This window comes from Oncorhynchus kisutch, linkage group LG6 (genome assembly GCF_002021735.2).
Source record: "Oncorhynchus kisutch isolate 150728-3 linkage group LG6, Okis_V2, whole genome shotgun sequence".
Lineage (NCBI taxonomy): Eukaryota > Metazoa > Chordata > Actinopteri > Salmoniformes > Salmonidae > Oncorhynchus > Oncorhynchus kisutch.
The window spans coordinates 31,039,605-31,054,315 of NC_034179.2; the positions used below are offsets into that span (position 1 = coordinate 31,039,605).

Sequence of the window (14,711 nt, forward strand, 5' to 3'; positions counted from 1 at the left end):
CAGTCACACACAAAAGCAGGAAGCATTGCAGTCACAGGACAGAGATGTTTTAGTGAAAAATATGACTGAACAGTTACTTTATTCTCATGGTATTTGAAAACATTGAGTTAGGTCTTGGGTACTAATTTACAAGCCTATACATACCGTATCTGAAATTCACAACAGTATTGATTAAAAGCCCACATTCAAATATCCTTCAATATATACACACAAAAAAGTCACATTCAAGGTCTAGTTTTTTCAGTGTGTCTTACAGGAAGGAGTGTTTCAGTACAGGAGGCTTTTGGGATAAAAGGTCCATCCTGGGCAGTGTGCACCACCCTCCTCTGATCAAAGCAGACATTGACATTAGTTGGGACACAAGAGTGTGCCTGCCACTGCTGTGTGTTTCAGGAGAATGGACAGTGGGACAGTTAAACACACGTCACAACATACAATGCCTTCGGGAAAGTATTCAGAACCCCTGACTTAAACAAAATGTTCAGTTTTAGCCTTATTCTAAAATGGATTAAATAAATCTCAGCAATCTACACACAATACCCCATTTAAAAAAAATTTAGCCTTTGTTTAATTAGGTAAGTCAGTTAAGAACAAATTCTTATTTTACAATGATGGCCTAGGAACAGTGGGTTAACTGCCTTGTTCAGGGGCAGAATGACAGATTTATACATTGTCAGCTCTGGGATTCAATCTAGCAACTTTTCAGTTACTGGCACAACGCTCTAACCACTAGGCTACTTGCCGTCCATAAAGAAAGCAAAAACAAGTTTTCCTTTTTTTTTTTTTTTGAAAATAACTTATTTACATAACTATTCAGACCCTTTGCTATGAAACTCAAATTGAGCTCAGGTGCACCCTGTTTCTATTGATCATCCTTGATGTTTCTACAACTTGTTTGGAGTCCACCTGTGGTAAATTCAATTGATTGGCCATGATTTGGAAAGGCACACAACTGCCTGTAAAAGGTCCCACAGTTGACAGTGTATGTCACAGCAAAAACAAAGCCATGAGGTCGAAGGAATTGTCCGTAAAGCTCAGGGACATGATTTTGTCGAAGCACAGATCTGGGAAAGGGTACCAAAATATGTCTGCAGCATTGAAGGTCCCCAAGAACACAGTGGCCACCATCATTCTTAAATTGAATAAGTTTGGAACTACCAAGACTCTTCCTAGAGCTGGCCGCCCAGCCAAACTGAGTAAGAAGGGCCTTGGTCAGGGAGGTGACCAAGAACCCAATGGTCACTGACAGAGATTTAGAGTTCCTCTGTAGAGATGGGAGAACCTTCCAGAAGGACAACCATCTCCGCAGCACTCCACCAATCAGGCCTTTATGGTGAGTGGCCAGACGGAAGCCACTCCTCAGTAAAAGGCACATGACAGCCCGCTTGGAGTCTGCCAAAAGGCACCTAAAGACTGAGACCATGAGAAACAAGATTCTCTGGTCTGATGAAACCAAGATTGAAATATTTGGCCTGAATGCCAAGCATCACGTCCGGAGGAAAAGGATTGGAGACTAGTCAGGATCAAGGCAAAGATTAACAAAGCAAAGTAGAGAGATCCTTGATGAAGTCCTGAGTACTCTGGAGCAGGTTCTCAGACTGGGATGAAGGTTCACCTTCCAACAGGACAACGACCCTAAGCACACAGCCAAGACAACGCAGGAGTGGCTTCGGGACAAGTCTCTGAATGTCCTTGAGTGGCCCAACCAGAGCCTGGACTTGAACCCGATCTACCATTTCTGGAGAGACCTGAAAATAACTGTGCAGCAACGCTCCCCATCCAACCTGACAAATCTTGAGAGGATCTGTAGAGAAGAATGCAGGTGTGCCAAGCCTGTAGCGTCATACTGAAGAAGACTCGAGGCTGTAGAAGCTGCTTCAACAAAGTACTGAGTAAAGGGTCTGAATACTTAAATAAAATGTGAGATTTCAGGTTTTTTTATTATTATAAATGAGCAAAAATGCATAAAAACCTGTTTTTGCTTTGTCATTATGGGGTATTGTGTGGAGATTGAAAAAAACTATTTAAATCAATTGTAAAATAAGGCCAAAAACATTTAAAAAGTCAAGGGGTCTGAATACTTTCAGAAGGAACTGTATATCACTGTGATTAGAGTATGCATAAAGATCTACAATAGCTACCACCCAATGAGGATCATTTGAGGCTATTGGAAGTCTTACTCTGTATGGTGGTTGCTGGTTCAGTTGTAGGCCTACCAGTCGTCCAGGAGTTGGTCTGCTCACATGGTCGCAGCATCTCTCTACGGTGATGCTTGTTGAGTCGCCGGGTGAAACGATGCCACCTGGTGAGAAAAAGCATTCAAATACTGTACCTATGTCTAAGTCCAGTACTGAACACCACCACTTTTCTCTTAGCCCCAACCCTTTATACATATTAGTTTACCCCTAGGGGAAGGGGATAGGGGTTTAATTTAGATGGGAAAATACATTTTCAAAATAAAATATTCAAACTAAGTCCAGAACCCTTGGTCTATCACCTTTCCTGTGTGTCATTGTGCCTGTTCACCCTCTCCGCCTCCTCCTTCTTCTCATCCATCCATCGCTCCAGAAGCTCTTCTTTCTCTCTCCAGGCCGCTGCAAGCCCCTCCTTCAGCTCCCGCTGCTCCAACCGCAGAGCTGCCAACTCCTCTGATTGGCTCGCCGATGCAAACTCAAATTCTGATAGGCTGGCCTGCAGAAGGTTGGCCTCCCTGGCTTGAGTGACAGCTTCCTTCCGATAGCGGGAGACTCTAATAGAAGATGGTGACAGGAGTCTATGTAAGCTTATATCAGACAAGACATTAGACAACCTCAACTTATGATGCCTCAGTTTCATGCATCATCTTTGTAGAACATTTCATGGATGCATTATTAAACCATATAGACTACTGTACCGTAACAATGTATAAACAGATCTCATTGGTTGATCACTTACTGCGAGTGGCAGTATTGAAGCTCAGCATCTTTCAGGTACATGACGGTGGTCAGGTCAGAGACTGTCTGAGAGAGCTGGGGAGGAATAAGAGGAGAAGAAGAAGATTGGACTAGTAAGAGCAGGTCAAACATATGATAAACAATCACTCACCTGTGTACAAGGCTATTATGTGAGTAATCTATGTGAGGGCTGGGGTTGCCAGAAGACAGAGAATCCAACTGATAGGATGACATAGAACCTTAATGTAGCAGTATCACACATACACACCTCCCTTTCCACAACCTGTGAAAAAGTGCACAATAATCTTGAAAATTGTGACTGGATCCAGTAAGTCACCTTTTCTGTTATATGTTCACTCTCTCTGAGCTGGAGGTATAGTTCTCTGTGGTCAACTGTCAGCCCAACATCTCCTTCAGAACTGTGGAAAATATTGACACATCATTAGAGAATAGTCTTCAAATCATTGTTTGCAACACATTTGCAAAACTCAGCATTTTCCCTAGGTGTTGCCATTGTCCTACCTGGGTCTCTGTACCTCATCCCAAAGTGTATCCCGTAAATCAAGCTGTTCCGCTAGCTCGGACACTGAAAAGAGACAATCACAATATGTTGTCAAAGAACTAATGATTCAAATGTCATCAATACACAGATATCTCCGACAACTTACAGGTGTTAAAGATACCACTGAAGGGGTCCTTTTGTGTACAATCTCTCTGGAACAGTCTAGCGCGCACGTGACTCTTCCACCCTTCCATTGCGGTCTTTTCTCTGAAAATGTAAACGCCTTGTTCGAGGTTGCGATTGTTGATACAATTGAAAAACTTTAAATTGGCAAGAAACCTTGAATGAACACTGCGTCTGCCACGACATAAAACTTTCTGTGAGCAGTCCAGTCTATCACTTAACTTTGTGATATTTTAACCCCTCCACACTTCACATTCATTTCAGTGGCAGTCAAACCCAAGAGTGCCTGTGGTAAAACATACACTGACAAAACAAACAAGCTATTTGCCTGGGCGTCAGTTTATACAACAGTACAATTGATCCTGTGGATACATTAATTAGCTAATGTTGCTGTTGGACCAGGTCATTCTGTCTTTGTCTTACCAGCAATATGCTTTTATCTGAAATTCACACACGAATGTATGCGCTAACCTTAGCTGCGCTGATGAATGATTGCTTGCAGTTGCAGGGCTGTGCTCACAAACTTCAACAGGACTGAGGATGCGGAGAAAAAGACTGCACCGTATACAGATCAAAGCAAAAGCACTGCTACTCATGGCTGTCTGGGCTCAGCTGCAACAGGATGTCTTCTTCCCGCAGTATTATGGCGGTCCGCAAACAATCCTAGAGGTGCATGCCGCCACCTACTGTAGTGGTGGTAAACTATAGAAAAATATCCAATGTAGGAAGGGGAAAAACGACAACGAAATCATACAAAATACAAAAATAGACACATAAAATGACATACAAAATGGTCACTTCCTTCAGTCACATCCATACACAGGCACCTGTGAGGGCAGAACATCATTTGTCAGGATTTCTTGCAATGTATCGGATGTTAACACATTGAGTTCCAATGTGTTCTGCTGCACTCACAATGACTTCAATTCTTCAATGACTTCAAATCTTCGTTTGTGTTGTGTAGTTTATCAGCATTGCAAAAATATACTACAAAGTCCACATGTAATATATTTCACATGTAATATATCAGGATTCCTTGGTAGCCGAGAAACGTTCACTTGTGTAGGCTCAGTTATCACTGTCTTCTCACGCTCCTTCAAATCTTCTCACCGCCTCCAGATAGGAGACACGCTGGAAAGCCCTTACTCTTGCCACCTGTCTCCTTCACCCTAACAGGGCAATCCGGGAAATCAGGCATATGTTTGCCACCAATGTTGCAGTATATATTCTCAGCTGGCACAGAATATTCTTCCCATCTGCATACACTTGATACATGACCAAATATTTTGCATTTACTGTCGTAGCCAAAAATAGTTGCACCCTTGCACTTTTTTTAAATAATGCAATTTTTTTTCCAGAAAACTTTTGAAATTAAAACATATTTTGGTATCAGCATATTTATGTATTTGGTTTGCAGTTGAAAAAAAATCGGAATAATTTACTTAATGTTAGTTTATTCCACAAAGAAATCCTAAAATGACCCGGACAATTAGATTTCAAGCAGGTGATTCTCCTTTGCTTTGGAATTGAACTTACCTGTGGTGAGTTGCAGGTGCCTGCAATATAAAGATCCCTCATTCAACCAGTTTTAATAAAGGAAAGGACTCATTCTCCTGTTTTGTGTCACAATGAGGATGGAGAAAAGAAAGAAAACCAGAGAATTATCTGAGGAGGTCAGACACAAGATTGTAGCCAAGCATGGACAATCTCAAGGTTACAAGTCCATCTCCAGGGAACTTGATGTTCCTGTTTCCACCGTATGTAAGGTTATCAAGAACTTTAAGGCCCATGCCACAGTAGCCAACCTCCCTGAAGGTGGCTGCAAGAGAAAGCTTGATGGAAATTTGCAGCGAAGGATTGTTCTTATGATGGAGAAAGCACCTTGATCAATTGCCACACAGATTCAAGCTGACCTTCAGACATAACTCGCACCATACATCGCCAACTCAATGAAAGGGGGATATGGTAGGAGACCCAGGTGGACCACACTGCCGAGAGAGACATAAGAAAGCCTGACTGCTATTTGCCAAAACACACCTGAACATGCCAAAATCCTTCTGGGAGAATGTCCTGTGGACAGATGAGACCAAATTAGAGCTTTTTGGTGAAGCACGCGATCTATGTTTACAGAAAACACAATGAAACCTTCAAAGAAAATAACAAAGATTCAGTAAGGTTATCGGGTTGCAATGTCAGACCCAGTGTCAGAGAGCTGGGTCTCCGTCGAAGGTCATGGGTCTTCAAGCAGGACAATGACCCCAAACACACTTCAAAAAGCACCCAGGAATGGTTCAAGACAAACCACTGGACTGTTCTGAAGTGGCCAGCAATGAGACCAGATCTAATTTCCATTCAAAACTTGTGGAGAGATCTGAAAACAACAGTTGGGAGAAGGCACCCTTCAGATCTGGGAGAACTGGAGAAGTTTGCACAAGAGAAGTGGGCCAAACTGCCAGTACAGAGGTACAGGAAGCTCATCGATGGCTATAGGAAGTGCTGGATTGCAGTTATTTTGACCAAAGGCTGTGCTACCAAATTTTAAGTCTAGGGTGTCAATAACTTTGTCAATGTCATTTCTGTTCATTTTTTCATTACATTTTTTTTGTTGATATATTAAGTTCTGAATCAAAAACAGGTTCTGTAATATTAACAGTAAAATAAAGAATTGTGGAGAACAAATACTTGGGTCAATTTCAATGTATTTTTAGGTAATAATTGTGAGTTACTTGAAAAAAGTGCAAGGGTGCCAAAATGTTGACCACTGTTGTATAACACTGAAGTGGCTTGTGCAAAAACTCTAAAAGGATATGTCATAAAGAAGGGAGGGACTCATAAAAAAAAATAACATGCAAGAAGTGGGTTTCCTGTGGTAGCATATTTCTGCTTTACCAAGTGAGGAGAGTTACAAACTACACACCAGTCAGAGTTATACTTAAACTACATCTTTAATAATAAGCTTTTCAATAGCATTTGACTTTCAACAATTCACTATTTCTAATGAACCGTTGAGAAGTGACTACAGAAAAATACAAAGATCTTTTATAGCAAAGATAAACCCCTCTCAACTTACATGATGAACCACAGATCTTAGGAACTGTTCACAAATAAATACTTTTTCTTGAGAAAGGAGTATCCCTTAGCCAGATAACATTCGCTATAAATTATCGTTCAGTTTGGTCCCTCAGACGAGGTTCTAGTCTCGTTCCTGTTACTTCATAGTACAAAAACACCAACTCATCCAATGGCATATATCAATTATCAACTCTAGATACTCCCATCTCAAGTAAACCCCCTCTTGACCCCACTCCTGGACAAGCTCACTGAGGGGAGTGAGCTTCTAGGTCATACACTATCCCAGGATAAGTGTAAGATCAGAGAGGACATACAATGTTTCCATACACTGCCATACACCTCCCCCCAATGGGAAAAGGAGGGAGTGACTGGCGCACAGACATTGTGGAGACAAGTAATTGGTTCCCCATTAATCACGCCATCCCTTCACATGGTTTAAGAATAGGTAAAGACACATTCACATATGAAGACAATGTTCCATTCTGTTCTCTTCCCTTTCTGATATTCTGCATAGCACCAGAGACATGTGAAAGACAAGCCTGACCTCTCCCCTCTCTGGGCCCCAAGGGACTGAGCCTCAGTTTATGGAAAAGTGAAACTGCCAACACTATAGTCCAAAAGGATACATTCTAATGACAAGAATCTCACATAAGCATATTATGCAAATAAAACATCTTAATTATCTATGTTACCCAACTAATTCTGATTCATCTGCCACATTCCTTACTCCATACAGGACAGTCGACGCCCATCAATCACTTCACCTACTTCCTCAGGTACGCTATATATACACAAAAGTATGTGGACACCCCTTAACATTAGTGGACTCGGCTATTACAACCACACCAGTTGCTGACAGGTGTATAAAATTCAAGCACACAGCCATGCATTCTCCACAGACAAACATTTGTAGTAGAATGGCCTTACTGAAGTTCTCAGTGACTTTCAACGTGGCACTGTCACAGGATGCCACCTTTCCAACAAGTCAATTCGTCAAATTTCTGCCCTGCTAGAGCCGATACTGTCAATTGTAAGTGCTGTTATTGTGAAATGGAAACGTCTAGGAGCAACAATTGCTCAGCCGCGAAGTGGTAGGCCACACAAACTCACAGAATGGGACCGCCGACTGCTGAAGCGCATAAAAATCATCTGTCCTCGGTTGCAACACTCACTACCTAGTTCCAAACTGCCTCTGGAAGCAACATCAGCACAATAATTTGTCTGTTTGAGCAGGGCTTTTGAGTAGGCTAAAATAGCTATCTACAGTGAGTGAAACTGAAAGTGAAAAAAATAATCTTTCTCTCTCGCTTCATTTTGGAAGTAATTAATTTGTTCAAAATTGTTCAACTATTGTCTTTCTCTTTGAGTCAACTACACATTTTATGCACTGCAGTGCTAGCTAGCTGCATCTTATGCTTTCAGCACTAGATTAATTGTCTGATCTTTGATTGGATGGACAATATGTCAGTTCATGCTGCAAGAGCTCTGATAGGTTGGAGGACGTCCTCCAGAAGTTGTCATAATTACTATGGAAGGGGGTGAGAACCATGAGTCTCCTAGGTATTGTATTGAAGTCAATGTACCCAAAGGAGAACGGAAGCTAGCTGTCGTCCGGCTACACCATGGTGATGTCCTACAGATTGCTGTTCATTACAAAACAGTGTGTTTTAATCAATTATTTGGTGACACACAGTACCAGTCAAAAATTTGGACACACCTACTCATTCAAGGGTTTTTCTTTACTTTATTTCATACAAAAATATGAAATAACACTTATGTGAATATATAATAACCAAAAATGTGTTAAACAAATCAAAATATCTTATACATTTGAGATTCTTCAAAGTAGCCACAATTTGCCTTGATGACAGCTTTGCACATTCTTGGCATTCTCTCAACCAGCTTCAGGATGTAGTCTCCTGGAATCCATTTCAATGTACCGTGTTAAAAGTACATTTGTGGAATTTCTTTCCGTCTTAATGCATTTGAGCCAATCAGTTGTCTTGTGACAAGGTAGGGGTGGTATACAGAAGACAGCCCTATTTGGTAAAAGACCAAATCCATATTATGGCAAGAACAGCTTAAATAAGCAAAGAGAAATTTACAGTCCATCATTACTTTAAGACATGAAGGTCAGTCAATGCGGAACATTTCTAAAACTTTGAAAGTTTCTTCAAGTGCAGTCGTTAAAACCATCAAGCGCTACGATGAAACTGGCTCTCACGAGGACCGCCACAGGAAAGGAAGACCCAGAGTTACCTCTGCTGCAGAAGATACGTTCATTAGAGTTACCAACCTCAGAAATTGCAGCCCAAATAAATGCTTCACAGAGTTCAAGTAAGACATCTCAACATAAACTGTTCAGAGGACACTGCGTGGATTGGACCTTCATGGTCGAATTGCTGCAAAGAAACCACTGCTAAAGGACACCAATAAGAAGAAGAGACTTTGCTGGGGCCAAGAAATACAAGCAATGGACATTAGACCAGCAGAAATCTGTCCTTGGTCTGATTAGATTTTTGGTTCTTTGTGAGATGCAGAGTAGGTGAACTGGGGATCTCCGCAAATGTGGTTCTCACTGTGAAGCATGGAGGAGGAGGTGTGATGGTGAGGGGGTGCTTTGCTGGTGACACTGTCTGTGATTTATTTAGAATTCAAGGCCCACTTAACAAGCATGGCTACCACAGCATTATGATTATGATATGCCATCACATCTGGTTTGCGCTTAGTGGGACTATCATTTGTTTTTCAACAGGACAATAACCCAACACATCTCCAGGCTGTGTAAGGGCTATTTGACCAAGGAGAGTGATGGAGTGCTACATCAGATGACATGGCCTCCACAATCAAAGGACGTCAACCCAATTGAGATGGTTTGGGATGAATCGGATGGCAGAGTGAAGGGAAAGCAGCCAACAAATGCTCAGCATATGTGGGACCTCCTTCCAGACTGTTGGAAAATCATTCCAGGTGAAGCTGGTTGAGAGAATGTCAGGAGTGTGCAAATCTGTCATCAAGGAAAAGGGTGGCTACTTAGATTTGTTTGGTCTCAGAATTTCAATCATCCAAGTCTCATCGAATATTTGGTCAAACCAGTCTTTCAAACTTTGTGTGTGTGTGTCAGTTATTTACAAAATTACGTCTACAGGACTTCATGAATGAAAAACGAAACTAGATTAAACATGTTTTCGCGGGCATTATTTTGAAACGCCTGTACGCTGTACACAAGGGAGGAGAGTGAATAATCTTTCTTTTTTTTTTAGCTATGTCATGATTTATTGGTCAATTTTGTTGTAAATGTTTGAATTTAGTTGACCCTGTGATTATGTTAAATGTTGATTCAATACATGAGATTTATTGTAGGCCTATAGTATGAGAGTGAAAAAAGTATTGCCTATATGGGTAACGTTAGAAAAAAATGAAAAGAAAATGATATGCAGTGAGGGAAAAAAGTATTTGATCCCCTGCTGATTTTGTACATTTGCCCACTGGCAAATAAATGATCAGTCTATAATTTTAATGGTAGGTTTATTTGAACAGTGAGAGACAGAATAACAACAAAAAAATCCAGAAAAACGCATGTCAAAAATGTATTTGCATTTTAATGAGGGAAATAAGTATTTGATCCCTCTGCAAAACATGACTTAGTACTTGGTGGCAAAACCCTTGTTGGAAATCACAGAGGTCAGCCGTTTCTTGTAGTTGGCCACCAGGTTTGCACACATCTCAGGAGGGATTTTGTCCCACTCCTCTTTGCAGATCTTCTCCAAGTCATTAAGGTTTCGAGGCTGACGTTTGGCAACTCGAACCTTCAGCTCCCTCCACAGATTTTCTATGGGATAAATGTCTGGGGACTGGCTAGGCCACTCCAGGACCTTAATGTGCTTCTTCTTGAGCCACTCCTTTGTTGCCTTGGCGTTGTGTTTTGGGTCATTGTCATGCTGGAATACCCATCCATGACCCATTTTCAATGCCCTGGCTGAGGTAAGGAGGTTCTCACCCAAGATTTGACGGTACATGGCCCCTTCCATCGTCCCTTTGATGCGGTGAAGTTGTCCTGTCCCCTTAGCAGAAAAACACCCCCAAAGCATAATGTTTCCACCTCCATGTTTGACGCTGGGGATGGTGTTCTTGGGGTCATAGGCAGCATTCTTCCTTCTTCAAACACGGCGAGCTGAGTTGATGCCAAAGAGCTCCCTTTTGGTCTCATCTGACCATAACACTTTCACCCAGTTGTCCTCTGAATCATTCAGATGTTCATTGGAAAACTTCAGACGGGCATGTATATGTGCTTTCTTGAGCAGGGGACTTTGCAGGCACTGCAGGATTTCAGTCCTTCACAGCGTAATGTGTTACCAATTGTTTTCTTGGTGACTATGGTCCCAGCTGCCTTGAGATCATTGACAAGATCCTCCCGTGTAGTTCTGGGCTGATTCCTCACCGTTCTCATGATCATTGCAACTCCACGAGGTGAGATCTTGCATGGAGCCCAGGCCGAGGGAGATTGACAGTTCTTCCATGTGCGAATAATAGCACCAACTGTTGTCACCTTCTCACCAAGCTGCTTGGCGATGGTCTTGTAGCCCATTCCAGCCTTGTGTAGGTCTACAATCTTTCACTGACATCATTGGAGAGCTCTTTGGTCTTGGCCATGGTGGAGAGTTTGGAATCTGATTGATTGATTGCTTCTGTGGACAGGTGTCTTTTATACAGGTAACAAGCTGAGATTAGGAGCACTCCCTTTAAGAGTGTGATCCTAATCTCAGCTCGTTACCTGTATAAAAGACACCTGTCCACAGAAGCAATCAACCATTCCAACAAATTAATTACTTAAAATGCAAATTAATTACTTAAAAATCATACCATGTGATTTTCTGGATTTTTGTTTTAGATTCCGTCTCTCACAGTTGAAGTGTACCTATGATAAAAATGACAGACCTCTACATGCTTTGTAAGTAGGAAAACCTGCAAAATCGGCAGTGTATCAAATACTTGTTCTCCTCACTGTATGCATAATATTGCAAATATAATAGAGGACTTTTATATATGGGGGATCGTCTCGTCTGACTACCCGATTGATATAATCTAGTTTACTGTAGCCTACATCTTTTCAAATTAATAGCAAGTTAGCCAAGGGTGCCACAGTAGCTTGATCAATCTGCTTAAAATGTGCATTTGTAAGTTATATTTTTAAGATGTATTTTCCTTTTTCCAGAGATGACTTCAAGCGATGCAGATAAGTGACATGCAGCGCCTAATAGCATTATAGAGCACCTGAATGATAGTGATTACAAAAAGATGCTCAACTGTTTATAAAACAAATTCCAGAAAGTGTACAGAAGGCCACCGCAAGAGAAGACATGGCTAGAATCATTATCAAACACTATGGATTGGTTGAGTCTACCCTTGAGGTGAAGTGAGTGATGGAAGAGATCCTAAGAAAGGACCCTACTGTTCAGAACCTACTGCTCCCCATTGTTAAGGACCAGAATAGGAAAATGCAGAAAGAAAATAAAGATATTACAATTTCACAGAAAGTGTAGCATTAATGACTTTACATTCCCATCTCACTTTCCATCTCTGGTCAGCAGAAATTGTTGAGTGCAACCAGTTTGCTGATAATGTAGTTGTTGATTATTTTTCCATCCCTGTAGGTAGGCATAAGAATCGCACAACATAATTGATTCGGAGTCCGAGACATCTAGCCACTGTTATACATTTTAAATATGTATAACAAGTTTTGATAGCATTACAGACTTCTTTTTCTGTATTGTTTTCCTTACGAAGATTTACCTTTAAATTAGTAACATTTCCTCAGGGTGTGTGATTGTTCAGTGAACGGTACATTTTTATGGAAATGATGGCATCGTATGCAGTTGTACTGTTACTAGGCAAATCAGGTGCGTTTTCACTGCTCTAGTGTAATTGTAAATTGCTGCTGTGCCTCACCCAGTAGGATTTAAACATTAAGATGAATAAAATGTATTATTTTATTCAGGACAGTGAGAGAATCGAAGGACAAGGAGTCAGAACCAGATTATAAAGAATATATGTTTTCAAGCTTAAAACAAAATTGCATTTGTTTCAATCATTCAATTGAATTTATACAGTAGGTGTACAGAATGGCCATACATATTCTGAATGGATGTTCACTTGACAAGTTCTATGAACAATGGTGATTGATTTTATTTACTCCTCATGCCTATGTTTGATTAATTCATATATTTTGTTTTAAAGGGCAAAAGAAGAAGGGGCAAGGGAAAAGCAACAAGTTAGGCCCTGAGTTAGGGATCTTTTCACAAGTAGAATAAAAATGTGCGTATTAGCCTTGTCTGAAATGAAGAAAAAAACTGATCAGACAGGTGGCCTCTGGTAGACAAATTGTTTGATGGAAATACACCATAGAATTTGAATAAAATGTCAGCTCTACCCATGTTATATGAAAGAACCACTTATAGTTTCATTTTCTACTTGACATCAGGGTCATCCTCCTCCCTCTTCCAAGCGCACTCTCAAATCCTGGGTAAGTGTTTGTCTCTTTTATTTATTTAAAATGTGGAGGACCAACATGACCACCATTACATGATGAGTAACATTGTCTGAGCCCTGAAGACTCATGTTAGCTCCCAAAGTTTGAGTCAAACTGATGTCTTGGGTTTAATACCTGGTTGGTCACATAGGCTGCGTTTACACAGGCAGCCCAATTCTGATTCTTTTTTGGTGTGAAAAGATCTGACGTGATAGGTCAAAAGACCAATTAGTGCAAAAAAGATCAGAATTGGTCTGCCTGTGTAAACGCAGCCATTGACTGACCCTCTTTCCCCCTCTTTGGTCAGATGATAACTATCACAAAGTGGAAAACCTTGGAATAACTCATGATAAAGTGATACTTGGGAAGATGATCACAAAGTCTGATTTGATACCTAACGAAAATAAAAAAGGTTTTTATTTCAAGATGGGTCTGGTTGATGACACAGATTGTATCGAAGTCATTGTATTTGGAAAGGAGAGACACGACTTCCTCAAAAAGGGAATCTACTACCTGTTAAGGAATCTAATCATGAGCGACAACACAGTGAAGGTCACATGCAGAATCAATGTTTCCAAAACAAGCCCTTTCGAAGTTCCTAACTGGCTTGTTGAGGAGGCCCGGATGCTCATTCATCAGACAGTCCTATCCATAGCTGATGCCAACGAATCTGATTCCGGCACCAAGATGAGCATTCAGGGAACTGTAATTAAAGATGTGTCCTCATAACTTTTTACAGACATATGACCTTCAATAAACCTTTTCTTGGTGAGTTTTGTGAATTGCCCCCTCTGTTCTAACTTAGGGGACTGGGAAAGAGAAAAAGCAGAGAAAGCTGACTGCACAGCGCTTCCTGGCCTTGCAGGACGAGACCAAACAAAACTCCATTGAGATCTGTTTCTGGGGGGACCAAGTGAGCTGTGCTGCAATGGTTGGCATTGGAGACACTATCAGGGTGACCAATGTGTACTCCAGTGAGTATGAAGACAGTATTTCTCTCAACTCAACAAAAGAAACCAGGGTTGATATGGTAGGTCCCTGTTATCTAAACCATATGCACTATCTTCCAATCTTTCTCTTTCTAGATATGATTATGATATCTATTCACGATTTTCAAAACACTTTTATTACCCGCTGTTTGTATGCAGATCCAGGCTGCTAAATCGAAAACTGTAATGTTGTCCATTCAACCAATTGCGTGCAATGACGAGGTGACCCTGGAGGCAGAGAGGATGGAACACTAAACACATTCATTGTGGCATTACAACTCCAAAGACCTATGGGATTAAACATGAAAGTGTTGAGAAGATACTTGTTGATATGTTTCTACTCTCTGTGGAGGAAGAAATACACAGGAATAAGATGACAGCTCTAAAAAAAGGTGAAAGTCCAACCTGAATGATAAAATGTTTCCAGGTTGGAAAGTTTGATCATAGGCTATGCAAATTCGGCAACCTAACCATTAACCAATGGCTTGAAAAGTCATGGTTGT

At 41.0% G+C, this 14,711-nt stretch overlaps 1 protein-coding gene across 5 annotated transcripts; it reads right to left on the reverse strand.

The window, feature by feature from the left end:
* Positions 1-47: 47 nt before the first annotated feature.
* On the reverse strand, positions 48-4,811 carry si:ch1073-143l10.2 (uncharacterized). 5 transcript variants are annotated; one of them, XM_031826597.1, is made up of 9 exons: positions 4,534-4,811; positions 4,090-4,320; positions 3,602-3,702; positions 3,456-3,519; positions 3,271-3,352; positions 2,935-3,008; positions 2,498-2,749; positions 2,181-2,302; positions 48-326 (listed from the first exon to the last, which is right to left on the reverse strand). In XM_031826597.1, exons 2-9 carry the CDS (start codon positions 4,212-4,214, stop codon positions 268-270), a joined length of 879 nt encoding a protein of 292 aa, XP_031682457.1. In that variant the 5' UTR covers positions 4,215-4,320; positions 4,534-4,811; the 3' UTR covers positions 48-267. The 5 variants fall into 5 exon arrangements, with proteins under 5 accessions (XP_031682457.1, XP_020340999.1, XP_031682458.1 ...); XM_020485410.2 differs by having other exon boundaries at positions 4,042-4,320; positions 4,446-4,810; XM_031826598.1 differs by having other exon boundaries at positions 48-380; positions 4,534-4,809.
* Positions 4,812-14,711: the final 9,900 nt, after the last annotated feature.